The sequence below is a fragment of the Hyperoodon ampullatus genome, assembly GCF_949752795.1.
Source record: "Hyperoodon ampullatus genome assembly, chromosome: 1".
NCBI lineage: Eukaryota > Metazoa > Chordata > Mammalia > Artiodactyla > Ziphiidae > Hyperoodon > Hyperoodon ampullatus.
In genome coordinates this window covers 204,532,185-204,553,476 of record NC_136914.1, presented here as the reverse complement: position 1 = coordinate 204,553,476, position 21,292 = coordinate 204,532,185, and the positions used below count along the sequence as shown (strand labels likewise).

Below are 21,292 nucleotides of genomic sequence, written 5' to 3'. Positions count from 1 at the left end.
TTAAAAATATAAAACCTATGCACCAATGTCTATAATAGAGACATTAGGATCCAAACTTTCATTCATACAGAGTATCTAGATGGGGTGCATTTCAAAATAAATCAATGTGGTAGTAACAAAAGATCTGCTTCATGGAATGGGTTGGCCTAATTGAACAGATATAATAACACTCTGTTAATATCCATGTGGACTATGTAGAACATCATCACTCTTGTATATACATGACTATAATAGTTCTGCATTTCTTTCCATCCTGGAATCTGAGGACTGATTTCCCTAAATGTCTGTGAGCCAAGGGATTTCAAAGAGATTCCTCCAAAATGTTCCAGAGTGAATTTCATGAGCTGTTCAGCTGGAGCCAGCCAGCAGCTTGGAGTTGGGACTTCATCTTGGATGACTTGCTGAGGGAAAATCCACCCCCCGTAAAACGAGGGCCAGTTAGTTTGGCTATTGGGAAGGCATTCTCCATTCCTATTCTGTCCTTGTTCCTATAAGAGAGGAGGTGAAAGTTAACTTCCTTACCACCTTTTTCCTCTTCTATGTTTGATAGTTCTTAGGGTGAATTAGCCACTGAAAACTGCTTTGATCAAAGCTTCCAGTTTGAGACAAGGTGGTGGTTTAAATCTAATTAGGTGTTACTGATAACACATAGAATTAGGGAAAGACACAATTAAATGTGCTTTCCTAATGTTGATCTAAATACGGACAGAAGGCCTCATAATAGCTCAGACCCTGTGGACTGGAGGTTCCTGACTTGTAATCATCTTCCTATTTTATAAAGCATTTGTTTAGTTCCAAAGATCAGTCAGAAGAATCTTTCTCTTGGCTCAATTATAATGACTAATTCATCATTTATCAACTTTTAAAATCCAAAGTTTCAGTGGAAACATAAATATTTATCACACACACAAGGTATCTTCATCAAACTTGGACATTTATAAAATACAAATTTTCCTATAACTTTAGATGAGCAGCAGTTATTATTAGAAATAGTTTAAGATATGAGAAAAGCTGGGAAAGATAAATAAGAGAGTACGTTTGGCAATAGATAAAGGAAGTTCTAATCTAAAATCTACAATGTATCTTCTATGCAGATCTTCTTTAAATACCCACCCACCCACCCACCCACCCACCCACCCACACCCACACCCACACACACACACACATTCAGGTTTCCTGCAGAGGTATCTTAAATTTATACAAATTACCTATTGAATAATTAGGGGTCTTATGGAAAACATCTTTGGAGTCCCTTTTTAAAAATAAAAACCAATTAGATTTGGCTAATAGAAGTGATTTACTTCAGGGAAGAGAATTCTACCTTTTGCAAAAGAATCTGAACTGTACTGCAGACTCTAGACCAGCCTGGAGGTCCAGAGTAGGGGAGTCAAGGGCAGGTGGGTAGGGGTGCAGGTCAGGACTGGAGCATGATAAAAACAGGGTTTGAGAAAAGTGAAAAAAAAAAGGCAAAAAGGTAAAAATGATATGAGTTGCTATTTTATAAAGAGTATGTGTGAGGAGAATAGCCACAGAGATTATTCTAAATTATTCCATTTGAAAAGAACCTGCAGAGAATTTGTTAATCAATCCAGCTGTCCCTTAGCAGAATTGATTTCATTATTATAAAAAGCTGTCCTCCATAAATAGGACAAAAGCTTTAGCCTTGAGTGGGTCCAGCAAAGAAGGTTCCTTCAAGTACTCTGACAATTTGTCTACCTCTTGACTGTTGCTAGCTGCAGGCAGTGCCCCACTCCCCCTGCCCTCTCTCACCTTAAATAACCTAAAATTTCCTCTCCGAAGGAACTTAAGCTTAATGCTTCTGGCCTGATCTAAGTTGACTAATGGGAATAATGTCTCCTTTATACGATCTTTTTAATGTATTTACAGACCATCTTAATGACTCCCTTCAGCCTTCTTCCTTCCAGTCTAAACCATCTCAGCACTTTTGTTCTTGCCTGGGCATATTTTCCTTCAGCTCCTTAATCTTTTTTTTTTTTTTTTTCCCTGTTCTCCCATGAACTCATAACTCTCTGTCTCCTTCCAGTTTATGGATCCCAACTAAATGGAATGACCCAATGATGCCCTAGCCAGGTCAGATTGGCCACAAGGAATGAGGATTCAAGGCAAAGGCAGAGTCTAGAGCAGTGCTATCTGATAGAACTTTCTATGATGGTGGAAAAGCTCTGTATCTGAGCTGCCCAATGCGGCATCCACTAGCCACACATGGCTACTAAGTAGGTGAAATGTGACTAGTGCAATTAAGGAACTAAATTTCTAATTGGATTGAATTGCAATTCACTTTAATTTAAATAGCCACAAGTGGCATACTGCCGGGGGGCAGCGCAATTCTAGTGGATGGGCCATTGGCAGGGAATGAGCTATCAGAGGGGTGTCCCTCTGTCAGCATGCTCCCTGTGTCCAAAAAACGTGTGTGTGCCTGGCCGGGGGATCAATAAGGTCAATGGAAACTAGGTCAAATCCCAGGGCCAAGGCAGGGGAGTTAATTAGCTCTAGGAAGGCAATTAACTGTTTAGCCAAGAAAGCTGTTTATAGCTGTTTCAACTGGACGACTGGTCTCCAGAATGGAGTGTGTGAACTCTACAAGATGAGTGGGATGACCTGTTGGCAAGGGGCAAGAAGATATTAGAGATTCAATGTTTTATCTTTGAAAATTAAAAATCTTTCTTTACTAATAATTACTCACAAAGTGACAATAGTATTTGTGTGTACTTTATAAATTAAAATATATTGGAGGTAAAAAACTATTCCAAAATAGTATTTTTTTAATTTTAAAAACTACATGCATATATATTAGGGGGGCTGCAAGTTCAAAAATGTTTTACTGATAAGGGTGCATACTCAGAAAGTTTGAAGGTCACAGAGCTAGACAACTGCCTCACGTGGAAACTAGACATGACATTTGATAAGCACAACTTTGGTGTCCTAAAAGAAAACTACAGTGTTTCTACTCCAACATTCATTCAATTCACATCATTAACATCAGTGGTTCTCAAACATCAGTGTGCATGGAATTCACCTAGAGAGCAATTAGACTGAAGATTTTTGAGGCTCATCCGGAACCTGCTGAATCCAAATATCTGGAAATGGGGCCTAGGAACCTGCATGTTTAATAAATCTCACCAGTGATTCTGCATCAGATAGTTGCTAGACCCACACATTAAGCCAGACCAATCTAAATTAGCTATAGTTTTTAGCAATATTTTAGTCTACCAAGGAACTGGCATCTAAATGTGGAATGGGGGAATATTCTGATTTACAAAAAGGATAGATTTTTACTGGCAAATGAATTCGCCTCCAGCTATGTTAAGTAGCTGTTTGCCACTAATGGATTATTGGTGGATGCGTTCAAACCCTGTTTCACCATGTCCTTGAAACGCCCATGTGGATGAAATACCAAGCCTCACTTTCATCTCACAATGTGAGCCTCTACAGAATGAACAAGATGATTTGGACAATGCACACAGCCAAGGTTCAAACCTGCTGATTCATCTGGGCCCACTCACTCACGCCAGGATTAGGCAAACAATAACAAAGTGAAGAGAACATTTACTCTTCAACATGTAGGCATCCTGAAACCCAAAATATTCACCTGATATCTGCATTATCATCTCCTAGAAGAATGCTCATGCTGATACCCTACAGCAGATACTGAAGTCAGGTACTAGACACAGAAATGGTTCAGAGACCGTTTATCTAAAACATAGGTGAAAATTACTTGTGAACTGCTCATAATTACAGTGGTTTTAAATGTGAATATGCTTCAGCCCATACCAGGCTAATCGTGAACCTCCTTTGCAGACACAGTTACGGAATGATTATCTCCAAACCGTGAGAACAGTGTGGGGAAAAAAATCACACTAGGTTTCCTCTGCGCCACATGAGGTCTACCAGTGAGTTGATATTAATGAATCCTTGTTAGGGTGCTAAGGAGGGGTCTCAGTATCAAAGGAGATGCCCATCTTGCTCTAACACCAGCCCACTGAGGGACCTGTAGAAAGTAATTTGCTCACCCTTGACTTAGTTTACCCCAGTGAAGTCTGTGACTCTGTGACTGTCTTCAATTATTTTCTTATCAGGAGTTAACAGGCACAACAGAACTAGAACATTTGACTAATTCTTACTTCTGAATGTATTCTTTACGTTTCTGAGCAAGGTATTTCTTCTTTAAGTTCAGCAGTTCATTGCTAAGTTTCTCGATCTCATACTTATATTCCTGGCTCTGTGATTCATACATATTCAGTTCTGAAGACAAAACCTAGCGTGACAAATAAAGCAGCATTAACAGAAGATATGCGGTGAGACAATATCCTTTTCTGAAAAATCTTTTTAATCTGCGGCCACTTACCTCAGTGAGGGTAGAGATACAAAACCATGCCCAGGTTTAACAGTTAATCCGCACACTTCTACCAGTTCAAGGTCTGTATCTGGGTAAAAATCTGATGGAGGTCTGAAGACTCATAATCCAGTGGCAAACAATGGAACCTCATTTCCCTTCTTTTTTTTTTTTTTTTTTTTTTTTTGCGTTACGCGGGCCTCTCACTGTTGTGGCCTCTCCCGTTGTGGAGCACAGGCTCCGGATGCGCAGGCTCAGCAGCCATGGCTCACGGGCCTAGCCACTCCGCGGCATGTGGGATCTTCCCAGACCAGGGCACGAACCTGTGTCCCCTGCATTGGCAGGCGGACTCTCAACCACTGCACCACCAGGGAAACCCTTATTTCCCTTCTTTAAAGGAGAACTATCAGGCACATGCAAACAGGCTCACATATGAATGGTGTAATGTGGTTCAAGAATACTGTGAGTCGAAACAGAAAAACTCCCAGACATACAGCATAAAATTGCTTTTAAAGCCTTTTTTTAACAAAGCATTCAGAAAAGTCATTGCAAGGGAGCGTGATTCACTGAGGATTATTGTAAAAATTACTCAGAACCATCCTGCCCCCACCACCACTCAGTAGGTATTCAATTTATGTTTTCCAAGGTTGTTGTTCTGCTGAATGTCAATCACCTCTTTACTGTGCCCTTTGGGACTATTCACAGGTTCTCTCTTTATCCCAGCACAGGGACTTACCTCTAAGAAGCAGGGGGCTATGACATCTGCAGGGAGAGTGTACTGCATGTGAGGGGCTCTAATAGGAAGCCTAACTACCTGCCTCTTGCACTGTTGTGTTCAGTAGATGCTACTGGTTTCAGGCTGGACAGGGGAAAGAGGGAATTTACTCACTTAAACGGATGTGTAGAGCACACTAAAGCGAGGGGTACCCCCAACAAAAACCAAGGGGAAAAAAGGGAGGCTACTGTCCTAAAGGGCATGCAATAGATTTGATTTGTTTTTCATCTAGTTCTGCATTTTCAAAAAATTTGCATAAAAGGCGGATCTTTATCTTTCGAGTGTTCATCTGCTTCTGAACTCTTGCCACTTAACTGCTGTGAAAAGGATTCTGACGATATTATCATGAGCTAAAGAATATGCTTTTCATGTTGGAAGAAAAACTGTCTTCAGCCATAAAAAGAAACAAAATTGAGTTATTTGTAGTGAGGTGGATGGACCTAGAGTCTGTCATACAGAGTGAAGTAAGTCAGAAAGAGAAAAACAAATACCTATGCTAACACATATATATGGAGTCTAAAAAAAATTAAAAATTAAAAAAAAAGGTTCTGATGAACCTAGGGGCAGGACAGGAATAAAGATGCAGACGTAGAGAATGGACTTGAGGACACGGGAGGGGGAAGGTTAAGCTGGGATGAAGCAAGAGAGTAGCACTGACATATATACACTACCAAACGTAAAACAGATAGCTAGTGGTAAGCAACTTCATAGCACAGGGAGGTCAGCTCGGTGCTTTGTGACCACCTAGAGGGGTGGGATAGGGAGGGTGGGAGGGAGAAGCAAGAGGGAGGGGATACGGGGATGTATGTATATGTATAGCTGATTCACTTTGTTATACAGCAGAAATAAACACACCATTGTAAAGCAATTTTAGTCCAATAAAAATGTAAAAAAAAAATAGTTAAACTCTTAGGAACAAAGACCTTGTTTCCAAACAATGAATGTGGAATTTCCTAAAACAGCTCAGATAATGAGGACAAACTGGTGGACAGGCTTGGTATTATCCACCCCTGAATCTTCCACCAGGGGTCACATGTCATTCAGAGCAAAAATCTGGATACCCTCAGATAAACACTTAAAGTAACAAAAGTCTCCTATGAACCACTGAATACAATCCAGCGCTAAGTATGCCTATCTGAGAGTAGTGTAAAGACATGTGCTTTTCTAATTTACACCCACCCCTGAGAAAATAAATTTTTATTTTATTTGATATATTCAATTGTTTAAAGGGATGAAAATAATCAAAAGATTATGCCTCCTGCAAAACTCAAATTATGTCTCAGGATACTCATGTAAAATGAATGCTTAACAGTGATAAGTTGAAAATTAATGCTCTCATTACATTTCTGTTTCGTCTGCCTTTTTTAAGTAAAAGGATGCGATTTTACAACATTGTATTTGTGAAAGGATTAGTACTATCTTAGTAGCGTGGCATCTATTTTACCCCAGGCAGAAAGGCAATGATTATTACCATCATTGCACAGGAAAGTGCCAGAATTCAGCTGGCATGTGCTCCATTCTGTGCATGTGTGTGTATAAGGCTTCCCTAACATGCCAAGAATATCTAAGTACTTTTTAGGAGGTAAAGCTGAGGATATAGTGGGAACATATAGTTTTTGAGAAAACTTTAAAAAGGCACATATAATACTAAAACATTCCATCTCCCCAGCTAATGTTCTTATGTCACTTAGAAGGGAAATTATGCTAACAGAATCCTAAAATGATTTTACTTCCCTTTCATGGCTTCTTATTTCATAGATGGTCATGAAGCAAGGTTCCTGGGGACTGGGGAGTAGCCTGTGTTTTGTGTACATGTATTTCAGGTGAAATGAATAGTAAAAACCTGCTCTGACACAATGATCTGCTTCAGTGGGCAGTGGTGTTAAAATATTCCCTCTGTTCTTTCCCACCATCCGAATCCTCTAAATCATCTTGAGTTAATCTATACAAACCTTGTTCCCGAAATTTCTATCCCATCACCATCATCCTCTCCCCAGCTCTTTCTCCACTTGTTCATCTCCCTGTTTTGTGCGAGTCTATTAGCTTAGGAGCGGAGGGGTAGCTTTAAGGCTTGCCCTGTGCCTCCCGGGACTGGAGCACTAAAGAAGCTGATATCAAAGGAGGCCAGCATTTGGGAGACTGGCTCCTTGTGCTGAGGCAGTAGACTTGTCCACGGGTATTCCCCAGAGTGTGTCTGTCCTTCAGCCAGTAAAGGAGCACTTACTTTAAGCTGCTTGGTCTTCTCCCGCAGCGTGTGGCGGTAGATCTGTAGCTGCTCTGCAGCCTCAGGCCCAGGCTGCCGGGCCAGGATGTGCTTTAGTTCCACATACAGTTTCTCCTTTTCCTGGTGGAGAGTATAACCACAAGTGGAGATAAATAACCACATCAAGACAAGGGAAGTGCCTTTAACAGCATGGTCAGGATGATTTGGGATCATCCTAAGGTCCTTCTCAGCTCCACACTGATTACATTCACACGTAGATTCATTCAATCAAGCATCAAGCCACATAGGGACCCGGCACTGCCCACCAGCAGGCCAGCAGCAGCCTTGCAACCCCCAGGTTGTGTGGCAAACCACACGGGAAGCCTACCCTGCCCTCCAGTGGACTTGCAACAACTGCATGAGGAATGGCCTCCCAGCCAGCCTGGCCAGGGGCCAGCTCCACCCACCAACATGCCCACAGTAGTCAGCTCTGCCACAACAGAAGGACACATGCAGTCCACAAAGGGGGCACCACTGGAGCATACAGCTCTGGTGACCAGAGGGGAGTGTGTTGCTGGGCCCTAAAGGATATCACCTACATAAGGCAACTTCCCCAAGATTGGAAAATGTAACTGATGTACCTAACACATAGAAATAAACACAGAGAATTGGGCAAAATGAGGAGACAGAGGAATATATTACAAATGAAGGAACAAGACATAACCTCAGAAAAAGAACTAAAGGAAGTGGAGATAAGCAATCTATCCAACAAAGGGCTCAAGGTAATAATCATAAAGATGCTCACTGAACTTGGGAGAAGAATGTATGAACACAGTAAGAATTTCAACAAACAGTTACAGAATATAAAGAAGAACCAAACACAGCTAAAGAACACAATAACTGAAATTAAAAATACACTAGAAGGAATCAACAGTAGATTAGATGGTACAGAGGAACTATAAATCAGAAGACAGAGTAGTGGAAATTACAAAGCTGAACAGAAAAAAGAATTAAAATAAAAATAAGGATAGTTTAAGAGACCTCTGGTATAACATCAAGTGTAATAACATTTGCATTATAGGGATCCCAGAAGGAGAAGAGAGAGAGAAAGGGGCAGAGAAAATATTTGAAGAAATAATAGCTGAAAACTTCCCTAACCTTGGAAAGAAAAGACATCTAGGTCCAGGAAGCACAGAGAGTAGTCTCAAACAGAATCAACCCAAACAGGACCACACCAAGACACACTGTAATTAAAATGGCAAAAATTAAAGATAAAGAGAGAATATTTAAAAAGCAAGAGAAAAGCAACTAGTTACATACATGGGAATTCCCATAAGATTATCAGCTGGCTTTTCAGAAGAAACTTTGCAGGCCAGAAGGGAGTGACACAATATATTCAAAGTGATGAAAGGAAAAAACTTACAGCCCAAAATTCTCTACCCAGCAAGGTTATCATTTAGATTTGAAGGAGAGATAAAGAGTTTTACAGATAAGCAAAAGCTAAAAGAGTTTAGCACCATTAAACTGGCTTTAAAAGAAATATTAAAGGAATTTTTCTAGGTGAAAAAGAAAAGGATACAACTAGAAATATGAAAATTATGAAAGGAAAGATCTCACTGGTAAAGCTAAACATACAGTGAAGGTAGTAAGTCAACAATGTATAAAGCTAGTAGGAAGGCTGTAAGGTAAAAGTAGTAAAATCATCTATATCACAATATATAGTTAAGAGATACACAAAACAAAAAGATGTAAAATATGACATCAAAAACATTAACCGTGGTAGGTGGCGAATGAAAATGTAGGCTGATTAGAATGCATTCAAACTTAAGAGATCAGCAACTTAAAATAATCACATATGTATATCACATATATATATAAATATATAATAATAGATACACACACACAAAAAGGAAAGGCATTCAACCGTAACACTACAGACAGTCATCAAATCACAGGGGAAGAGAGCAAAAGAAAGAGAAAGGAACAAAAAACTTTTAAAAAGAAATTAACAAAATGGCAATAAGTACATACCTATCAATAATTAAATGTAAATGGACTAAATGCTCCAATCAAAAGACATAGAGTAGCTGACTGAATACAAAAACAAAACCCAAATGTACGCTGCCTACAAAAGACTCACTTCAGATCAAAAGACACACACAGACTGAAAGTTAGGGGATTGAAAAGAAATAATAAAGATCAGAGCAGAAATAAATGAAATAGAGAAATAATAAAGAATCAGAGCAAGCACAGCCATCTGCCGGTTCACCTGTTAGATGTCCCAGAGGGTATCCATGGGCAGTGTAATGGGAGTGTTGTCCAGCCATCATATGACGCTGTCAGATATGCCAGACAGATGTTGCTCAATGTCACAAGGCAGGCAGATGATAACCTCGTAGAAGGGACCACAGCGATAAGTTGCCATGGCAGTGCACTATGGTCAGCTTTTCCTGCTTATATTCTCTCACCCTGAAGTTTCCCTGTTATCTGGTTCTTTCATTCACGGTCATGTGGTGGGGGAGTGTAGCAAGTGATGCAACAGGAAGTGGAGATTGCATCAGCTAGAAATGACTCAGCAGGAAGTGCATCACTGGAAGTGGAAACGTCATCAAAGCACAACAGGGCAGGGCTAGGGTTGGGGTTAACCTCACCAATGGGAGTGAGCAGGGCCACCTTTGAAGAGAGAGAGAGAGGACCCAAATAAACAAAAAATCAGAAATGAAAGAAAAGTTATAACCAACACCACCAAAATACAAAGGATCATAAGAGATTACTACGAACAATTAGATGCCAATAAAATGGACAACCTAGAAGAAATGGATAAATTCCTAGAAACATACAATCTCCAAAACTGAATCATGACAGAAGAAATAGAAAATATGAACAGACCAATTAATGAAATTTAATCGGTAATAAAAAATGCCCAACAAAGAAAAGTCCAAGATCAGGTGGCTTCACAGGTGAATTCTACCAAATATTTAAAGAAAAGTTGATACTTATTACTATCAAGCTACTCCAAAAATCTGTGGAGTAAGGAACATTTTTTTAAATTTTATTTATTTTTTTATACAGCAGGTTCTTATTAGTCATCAATTTTATACACATCAGTGTATACATGTCAATCCCAATCGCCCAACTCAGCACACCACGATCCCCACCCCACCACGGCTTTCCCCCCCTTGGTGTCCATACGTTTGTTTTCTACATCTGTATCTCAACTTCTGCCCTGCAAACTGGTTCATCTGTACCATTTTTCTAGGTTCCACATATATGTGTTAATATAAGATATTTGTTTTTCTCTTTCTGACTTACTTCACTCTGTATGACAGTCTCTAGATCCATCCATGTCTCAACAAATGACTCAATTTTGTTCCTTTTTATGGCTGAGTAATATTCCATTGTATATATGTACCACATCTTCTTTATCCATTCATCTGTTGATGGGCATTTAGGTGGCTTCCATGACCTGGCTATTGTAAATAGTGCTGCAATGAGCATTGGGGTGCATGTGTCTTTTTGAATTATGGTTTTCTCTGGGTATATGCCCAGTAGTGGGATTGCTGGATAATATGGTAATTGTATTTTTAGTTTTTTAAGGAACCTCCATACTGTTCTCCATAGTGGCTGTATCAATTTACATTCCCACCAACAGTGCAAGAGGGTTCCCTTTTCTCCACACCCTCTCCAGCATTTGTTGTTTGACATTTTCTGATGATGCCCATTCTAACTGGTATGAGGTGATACGTCACTGTAGTTTTGATTTGCATTTCTCTAATAATTAGTGATGTTGAGCAGCTTTTCACATGCTTCTCGGCCATCTGTATGTCTTCTTTGAAGAAATGTCTATTTGGGTCTTCTGCCCATTTTTGGATTGGGTTGTTTGTTTCTTTAATATTGAGCTGCATGAGGTGTTTATATACTTTGGAGATTAATCCTTTGTCCATTGATTCATTTGCAAATATTTTCTCCCATTCTGAGGGTTATCTTTTCATCTTGCTTATGGTTTCCTTTGCTGTGCAAAAGCTTTTAAGTTTCATTAGGTCCCATTTGTTTATTTTTGTTTTTATTTCCATTACTCTAGGAGGTGGATCAAAAAAGATCTTGCTGTGATTTACGTCAAAGAGTGTTCTTCCTATGCTTTCCTCAAAGAGTTTTATAATCTCTGGCCTTACATTTAGGTCTCTAATCCATTTTGAGTTTATTTTTGTGGATGGTGTTAGGGAGTGTTCTAATTTCATTCTTTTACATGTAGCTGTCCAGTTTTCCCACCACCACTTATTGAAGAGACTGTTTTTTCTCCATTGTATATCCTTGCCTCCTTTGTCATAGATTAGTTGACCATAGGTTCCTGGGTTTATCTCTGGGCTTTCTATCCTTTTCCTTTCATCTGTGTTTCTGTTTTTGTGCCAGTACCATATTGTCCTGATTACTGTAGCTTTGTAGTACAGTCTGAAGTCAGGGAGTCTGATTCCTCCAGCTCCGCTTTTTTCCCTCAAGACTGCTTTGGCTAATTGGGGTCTTTTGTGTCTCCATACAAATTTTAAGATTTTTTGTTCTAGTTCTGTAAAAAGTGCCATTGGTAATTTGATAGGGATTGCATTGAATCTGTAGATTGCTTTGGGTAGTATATTCATTTTCACAATATTGATTTTTCCAATCCAAGAACATGGTATATGTCTCCATTTGTTTGTATCATCTTTAATTTCTTTCATCAGTGTCTTATAGTTTTCTGCATACAGGTCTTTTGTCTCCTTAGGTAGGTTTATTCCTAGGTATTTTATTCTTTTTGTTGCAATGGTAAATGGGAGTGTTTCCTTAATTTCTCTTTCATATTTTTCATCATTAGCGTATAGGAATGCAAGAGATTTCTGTGCATTAATTTTGTATCCTGCAACTTTACCAATTCATTGATTAGCTCTAGTAGTTTTCTGGTGGCATTTTTAGGATTCTCTATGTATAGTAGCATGTCATCTGCAAACAGTGACAGTTTTACTTCTTCGTTTCCAATTTGTATTCCTTCTATTTCTTTTTCTTCTCTGATTGTCGTGGCTAGGACTTCCAAAACTATGTTGAATAATAGTGGTGAGAGTGAACATCCTTGTCTTGTTCCTGATCTTAGAGGAAATGCTTTCAGTTTTTCACCATTGAGAATGATGTTTGCTGTAGGTTTGTCATATATGGCCTTTATTATGTTGAGGTAGGTTCCCTCTATGCCCACTCCCTGCAGAGTTTTTATCATAAATGGGTGTTGGATTTTGTCAAAAGCTTTTTCTGCATCTATTGAGATGATCATATGGTTTTTATTCTTCAATTTGTTAATATGGCGTATCACATTGATCGATTTGCGTATATTGAAGAATCCTTGCATCCCTGGGATAAATCCCACATGATCATGGTGTATGATCCTTTTAATGTGTTGTTGGATTCTCTTTGCTAGTATTTTGTAGAGGATTTTTGCATCTATATTCATCAGTGATATTGGTCTCTAATTTTCTTTTTTTGTAGTATCTTCATCTGGTTTTGGTATCAGGGTGGTGGTGGCCTCGTAGAATGAGTTTGGGAGTGTTCCTTCCTCTGCAATGTTTTGGAAGAGTTTTAGAAGGATGAGTGTTAGCTCTTCTCTAAATGTTTGATAGAATTCACCTGTGAAGCCATCTGGTCCTGAACTTTTGTTCGTTGGAAGATTTTTAATCACAGTTTCAATTTCATCATTTGTGATTGGTCTGTTCATATTTTCTATTTCTTCCTGGTTCAGTCTTGGAAGGTTATACCTTTCTAAGAATTTGTCCATTTCTTCCAGGTTGTCCATTTTATTGGCATAGAGTTGCTTGTAGTAGTCTCTTAGGATGCTTTGTATTTCTGTGGTGTCTGTTGTAACTTCTCCTTTTTCATTTCTAATTTTAGTGATTTGAGTCCTCTCCCTCTTTTTCTTGATGAGTCTGCCTAATGGTTTATCAATTTTGTTTATCTTCCTAAAGAACCAGCTTTTAGTTTTATTGATCTTTGCTATTGTTTTCTTTGTTTCTATTTCATTTATTTCTGCTCTGATCTTTATAATTTCTTTCCTTCTGCTAACTTTGGGTTTTGTTTGTCCTTTTTTCTCTAGTTCCTTTAGGTGTAAGGTTAGATTTTTTATTTGAGATTTTTCTTGTTTCTTGAGGTAGGCTTGTATTGCTGTAAACTTCCCTCTTAGAACTGCTTTTGCTGCATCCCATAGGTTTTGGATCGTGGTGTTTTCATTGTCATTTGTCTCTAGGTATTTTTTGATTTCCTCTTTGATTTCTTCAGTGATCTCTTGGTTATTTAGTAGCACATTGTTTAGCCTCCATGTGTTTGTGTTTTTTACATTTTTTCCGTGTAATTCATTTCTAATCTCATAGTGTTGTGGTCAGAAAAGATGCTTGATATGATTTCAATTTTCTTAAATTTACAGAGGCTTGATTTGTGACCCAAAATGTGACCCCTCCTGGAGAATGCTCCATGCACACTTGAGAAGAAAGTATAATCTGCTGTTTTGGATGGAACATCCTATAAATATCAATTAACCCTATCCGGTCTGTTGTGTCATTTAAAGCTTGTGTTTCTTTATTAATTTTCTGTTTGGATGATTTGTCCATTGGTGTAAGTGAGGTTTTAAGGACCCCCAGTATTATTGTGTTACTGTGGATTTCCTCTTTTATAGCTGTTAGCAGTTGCCTTATGTATTGAGGTGCTCCTATGTTGGGTGCATATATATTTATAATTGCTATATCTTCTTCTTGGATTGATCCCTTGATCATTATGTAGTGTCCTTCCTTATCTCTTATAACATTCTTTATTTTAAAGTCTATTTTATCTGTTATGAGTATTGCTACTCCAGCTATCATTTGATTTCCATTTGCATGGAATATCTTTTTCCATCCCCTCACTTTCAGTCTGAATGTGTCCCTGGGTCTGAAGTAGGTCTCTTGTAGACAGCATATATATGGGTCTTGTTTTTGTGTCCATTCAGCAAGTCTGTGTCTTTTGGTTGGAGCATTTAATCCATTCACTTTTAAGGTAAGTATCGATATGTATGTTCCTATTCCCATTTTCTTAATTGTTTTGGGATTGCTTTTGTAGGTCTTTTTCTTCTCTTGTGTTTCCCACTTAGAGAAGTTCCTTTAGCATTTGTTGTAGAGCTGGTTTGGTGGTGCTGAATTCTCTTAGCTTTTGCTTGTCTGTAAAGCTTTTGATTTTTCCATCGAAATTGAATGAGATCCTTGCCAGGTAGAGTAATCCTGGTTGTAGGTTCTTCAATTTCATCACTTTAAATATGTCATGCCACTCTCTTCTGGCTTGTAGAGTTCCTGCTGAGAAATCAGCTGTTAACCTTATGGGAGTTCCCTTGTATGTTATTTTTCATTTTTCCCTAGTTGCTTTCAGTAATTTTTCTTTGTCTTTAATTTTTGGCAGTTTGATTACTATTTGTCTCGGCATGTTTCTCCTTGGGTTTAGCCTGCCTGGGACCCTGTGCTTCCTGGATTTGGGTGGCTATTTCCTTTCCCATGTTAGTGAAGTTTTGGACTCTAATCTCTTCAAATATTTTCTCGGGTCCTTGCTCTCTCTCTTCTCCTTCTGGGACCCCTCTAATGCGAATGTTGTTGAGTTTAATGTTGTCCCAGAGGTCTCTTAGTCTGTCTTCATTTCTTTTCATTCTTTTTTCTTTATTCTGTTCTGGAGCAGGGAATTCCACCATTCTGTCTTTCAGGTCACTTATCTGCTCTTCTGCCTCAGTTATTCTGCTATTGGTTCCTTCTAGTGTAGTTTTCATTTCAGTTATTGTATTGTTCATCTCTGTTTGTTTGTTCTTTAATTCTTCTAGATCTTTTTTATACATTTCTTGCATCTTCTTGATCTTTGCCTCCATTCTTTTTCTGAGGTCCTGGATCATCTTCACTATCATTATTCTGAATTCTTTTTCTGGAAGGTTGCCTATCTCCACTTCATTTAGTTGTCTTTCTGGGGTTTTATCTTGTTCCTTCATTTGGTACATAGCCCTTTGCCTTTTCATCTTGTCTGTCTTTCTGTGAATGTGGTTTTTGTTCCACAGGCTGCCGGATTGTAGTTCTTCTTGCTTCTGCTGTCTGCCCTCTGGTGGATGAGGCTATCTAAGAGGCTTGTGTAAGTTTCCTGATGGAAGGGACTGGTGGTGGGTTGAGCTGGCTGTTGCTCTGGTGGGCAGAACTCAGTAAAACTTTAATCCACTTGACTGTTGATGGGCGGGGCTGGGTTCCCTATCTGTTGGTTGTTTGGCCTGAGGCAACCCAACCCTGGAGCCCACCTGGGCTCTTTGGTGGGGCTAATGACAGACTCTGGGAGGGCTCACGCCAAGGAGTATCTCCCAGAACTTTGTTGCCAGTGTCCTTGTCCCCACAGTGAGCCACAGCCACCCCCCGCCTCTGCAGGAAACCCTCCAACACTAGCAGGTAGGTCTGGTTCTGTCTCCCCTGGGGTCACTGCTCCTTCCCCTGGGTCCCGATGCACACACTACTTTGTGTGTGCCCTCCAAGAGTGGAGTCTCTGTTTCCCCCAATCCTGTCAAAGTAATTCAATCAATTCCCACTAGGCTTCAAAGTCTGATTCTTTAGGAATTCCTCCTCCCGCTGCCAGACCGCCATGTTGGGAAGTGTGACTTGGGGCTCAGAATCTTCACGCCAGTGGGTGGACTTCTGTGGTATAAGTGTTCTCCAGTCTGTGAGTCACCCACCCAGCAGTTATGGGATTTGATTTTACTGTGACTGTGCCTCTCCTACCATCTCATTGTGGCTTCTCCTTTGTTTTTGTACGTGGGTTATCTTTTTTGGTGAATTCCAGTGTCTTCCTGTCGATGACTGTCCAGCAGCTAGCTGCTATTCTGGTGTTCTCGCAAGAGGGAGTGAGAGCACATCCTTCTACTCCACCATCTTGGTTCCTCGAGGAAGGAACACTTCTGAACTCATTCTACAAGGCCAGCATCACCTTGATACCATGATCAACTGGGACTTATCCCAGGGATACAAAGATGGTTCAATATGCACTAATCAATCGATGTGATACACCACATTAACAAATTGTAAAATAAAAATCATATGATCTTTTCAATAATGCAGAAAAAGCTATTGACATTCAACATCTGTTTATTACAAAAACCTCAACAAAGTGAATATGGAGGGCCATAAGTGACAAACCCAAAGCAAACTTGATGAAAAGCTGAAAGCATTTGCTCTAAGATCAGGAACAAGACAAGGATGCCCACTCTTGCCACTGTTATTCAACATAGTATTGGAAGTCCTAGCCACAGCAATTAGACAAGAAGTAAAAAAAATCCAAATTGGAAAGGAAGAAGTAAAACTTGACTGTTTGCAGATGACATGATACTACATATATAGAAAACCCTTAAGATGCTACCAAAAAACTACTAAAACTAATAAAGAAATTCAGTAAAGTTGTAGGATACAAAATTAATATACAAAAATATGCTGCATGTCTATACACTTATAACAAACTATCAGAAAGAGAAATTAAGGAAACAATCCCATTTACAATGGCATCAAGAAGAATAAAATACCTAGGAATAAGTCTAACCAAAGAGGTTAAAGACTTATACTGTGAAAACTATAAGACATTGATGGAAGAAAATGAAGGTGGCACAAACAATGGAAGGATATATCATACTCATAGATTGAAAGAATTAATATTGTTAAAATGACCATACTTCCCCAGGCAATCAACAGATTCAATGCAATCTCTATCAAAATATCAAAGGCATTCTTCACAGAACTAGAACAAATAATTTTAAAATTTGTATGGAAACACAAAAGACCCCCAACAGCTAAAGCAATCTTGAGAAAGAAGAACAAAGCTGGAGGTATTATGCTCCCTGATTTCAAACTATGCTGCAAAGCTGCAGTAATCAAAACAATATGGTACTGGCACAAAAACAGACACATAAATCAATGGAACAAAATTGAGATCCCAGAAATAAACCCATGTTTATATGGTCAATTAATCTATGACAAAGGAGGCAAAAATATACAATGGGGAAAAGACAGCCTCTTCAATAAATAGTGTGGGGAAAATTGGACAGGCATATGCAAAAGAATCAAACTAAACTCATTTATCGGACTTCCCTGGTGGTGCAGTTGTTGAGAATCCACCTGCCAATATAGGGGACACGGGTTTGAGCTCTGGTCCAGGAGGATCCCACATGCCGCAGAGCAACTAAGCCCATGCACCGCAACTACTGAGCCTGCACTCTATAGCCCACGAGCCACAACTACTGAAGCCCATGCACCTAGAGCCCATGCTCCACAACAAGAGAAGCCACCACAATGAGAAGCCCATGCACTGCAATGAAGAGTAGCCACTGCTCACCACAACTAGAGAAAGCCCATGCGCAGCAACAAAGACCCAATGTAGCCAAAAATAAATAAATTTAAAATATTAAAAAATAAGAACACAGAAAAAATAAATTGTATGCTTACCCACATAAGAAAAAAATAAATAAATGAATTTTTTTAAAGTTGAAAAAAAAACCAACTAATTTATCACCCATATACAAAAATAAACTAAAAATGGATTAAAGACTTAAATGCAAGGCCTGAAGCCATAAAAACTCCTAGAAGAAAACATAGGCAGTAAACTCTTTGACATGAGTCTTTACAATATCTTTTTGGATCTGTTTCCTCAGGCAAGGGCTACAAAACCAAAACCAAAAAACAAAAAACAAATAGAACCTGTATCAAACTAAAAAGCTTTTGCACAGAGAAGGAAACTATCAACAAAATGAAAAGGCAACCTACTCAATGAGAGAAGATATTTGCAAACAATATAATCAGCAAGGGGTTAATATCCAAAATATACAAAGAACTCATACAACTCAAATCAAAAAAAAAAAATTAAAAAAACAACTCTATTAAAAAACAGAGGACCTGAATAGGCATTTTTCCAAAAATGACATACAGATGGCCAACAAACATATGAAAAGATGCTCAATGTAACAAATCATCAGGGAAATGCAAATCAAAACCACAATGAGATACCACCTCACACCTATCAGAATGGTTAGCATCAAAAAAGACTATAGGGGCTTCCCTGGTGGCACAGTGGTTGAGAGTCCGCCTGCCGATACAGGGGACACGGGTTCGTGCCCCGTTCTGGGAAGATCCCCCATGTCACGGAGCGGCTAGGCCCTTGAGCCATGGCCGCTGAGCCTGCGCATCCGGAGCCTGTGCTCCGCAACGGGAGAGGCCACAACAGTGAGAGGCCCGCATACCGCAAAAAAAAAAAAAAAAAAAAAAAAAAAAAGACTATGAAAAGTGTTGGCGAGGATGTGGAGAAAAGGGAGTACTTGTGCACTGTAGTGGGACTGTAAATTGGTGTGGCCAATTTGTAAGTTGGAAAAGAGTGTGGAGGTTCCTCAAAAAATTAAAAATAGAACTACCATATGATCCAGGAATTTCACTTATGGGTTTTTACCTGAAGAAAACAAAAACACTAATTCAAAAAGATATATGCACACCAATGTTCATTGCTGTATTATTTATAATGGCCAAGATATGGAAGCAACCTAAGTATCCATTGAGAGATGATGGATAAAGAATATGTAGTATATGTATACAAAGTGATATTACTCAGCCATAAAAAATTGAAATCTTGCAATATGCAACAACATGGATGGATCTAGATGGTATTATGCTTTGTGAAATTAGTCAGATAGAGAAAGACAAATACCATATGATCTCACTTAAATGTAGAATCTAAAAAACAAAATAAAACAGACTCATAGATACAAAGAACAAATAGGTGCTTGCCAGAGGGGAGGCGGGTAGGGGGAGGAAGAAACACCTGAAGGGGATTAAGAGGTATGAACCACCAGTTATAAAATAAATAAGCCATGGGGATATAACATACAGCATAAGGAAAATGGTCAATAATATTATAATAACTTTGTGTGGGGACAGATGATTACTAGACTTAGTGTTGGGATCATTTCATAATATATGTAAATATCAAGTCACTATGTAGTACACCTGAAACTAACATAATATTCTACATCAACCATATTTCAACTTTAGAAAGTTGTGCATATCCCAACCCTGATCAAGGGCCCAGGATGTGCTAGCATTTGGATACAAATAATAAGACAAATGAGGAAGAGACAGTCCCTCTCTTCCTAAACTTATGTCACATGACTGAGAGACAAGGATGGTGACAGAAGATTTCTACAAAGTGTTGCGGCCAGTAAAAGCAGGGAGTGACTAACTGTTTGGAGGAGTTGGGGGAGAGTTCACAAAAATGTCACTTAAACTGTCCCTTGAAGAATGAGTAGGAGTTTTCCCCAAGCAGAGAGAGAAAAGAAGGGCTTTTTAGGCCAAGGTTCAGTGATAGGACAGGAGAGAGGTGAGTCCGGCTCAGCAGGTACACTAGGCAGGTACAGGGAGAGAAAATGCTGGGTGCGTAGGTTGGCACATGCGATGTGGTTTGGGACCACATCCTTTAAGCAACTGGGAGCCAAGGATGAGCCATGCCTGGGTTTGTCTTCAGAGGAATAACTCCAGCAGGAAAGCAGAGAACAGAATGAGGGGACTGCTCAGGGGACCAGTACAAGCAGAAGATGAAGAAAGCTGGACCCAAGGCCGCTAGAATGGAAAGTAGGTAGATGTGAAGACATTTCTGAGGCAGAATCAGGGAGATTTGGTGAATGACCAGACAAGGGAGGAAGGAAGGAACAGGAGCCAAGAGGACTTCAAGGTTGCTACCGTGGGCACCTTGGGGGGTGGAGGTGCTGGCATGGGAGGCAGACAGGCTAGGAGAGGGGAGGATACAGGGAGAGGGGAAGGGAGCTGTTACTACATTCTCTGCTGATGATCAGTGGGTTCCTGAAATGTTATGCTTGAGGCCCTGTGGGACTGTCTAGAAGAGAAGTTGAAAATAAGGTCTCAGACTTGAGAATTGAGGAGCATGTTGGAACTAGAGGTGGATCACATCCAGAGCCATGGGAGTGGATCTGTCTACTGGGATGACTTACAGGGAGGGCCAAGGCAACCAGATTTTTGAGAAAACTAGCATATAAGGGGTAGGTAAGTATAAGAGACACAGAGAAAGAGAATGAGGGAGAATAATTTACCCCAAACCAAGAAAAGGCAGACGTTTAAAAAGGAAGGAAAGACCTGAATTGTCAGTGACATCAAAGGGGGTAAAGAGAAGAAACAGGAGAAGGACTGAAAACAGACTCTGGGGTGGGCTGTGAGGACCAAGCAACCTTGGTCAGAAAGGCTGGAGTAACATGTGGGGGTAAAGGTCACAGAGACTGAAGAACAAGTCAGAAGTAAAAAAGATCTGAGTCTTTTAAGAAACATGGCATGAGAAGAAATGAGATCTGGAACTGGTTTGAGGGAGTAGGTAAAAATCCAGGAAACCTAAGCTACACAAATTTGTAGAACTAAAAGAAAGGACTTCCTAGGATCCCAAAGCAAATCATAATTCTATGACTTATTTAAACCAATAAGCAATACAGAATTCCCATTTCTACCCTGAAGTTTAATTGCTTATAATGTGTTTTCAGATCCTTGAACTAAAGATACTACACATGAGCCAAGATTTATTTCTAAGGCATCTCAATTCTGGATTCCCAATTCTCTGAACTGCAGTCATTTGAACAAACACTGATAAAGACTAGCGTGTCGGGCTTCCCTGGTGGTGCAGTGGTTAAGAATCTGCCTGCCAGTGCAGGGGACATAGGTTTGAGCCCTGGTCTGGGAAAATCCCACATGCCGTGGAGCAACTAAGCCCGTGAGCCACAACTACTGAGCCTGCACTCTGGAGCCCACGAGCCACAACTACTGAGCCCACGTGCCACAACTACTGAAGCCCGTGCACCTAGAGCCCATGCTCTGCAACAAGAGAAGCCACCACAATGAGAAGCCTGTGCACTGCAATGAAGAGCAGCCCCCACTTG

The 21,292-nt window shown here is 39.7% G+C and overlaps 1 protein-coding gene across 1 annotated transcript in view; it reads right to left on the bottom strand.

Moving 5' to 3' along the window:
* Nucleotides 1–337: 337 nt before the first annotated feature.
* CFAP58 (cilia and flagella associated protein 58) overlaps nucleotides 338–21,292 on the bottom strand; it is a gene marked incomplete at both ends in the record, with an annotated part of 121,292 nt that continues 100,337 nt past the window's right edge. Inside the window, 3 exons of the mRNA XM_079712002.1 lie at nucleotides 338–488; nucleotides 4,143–4,276; nucleotides 7,354–7,473. Coding sequence (XP_079568128.1) covers nucleotides 338–488; nucleotides 4,143–4,276; nucleotides 7,354–7,473 — 405 coding nt within the window. The remainder of the gene's footprint in view (nucleotides 489–4,142; nucleotides 4,277–7,353; nucleotides 7,474–21,292) is intronic.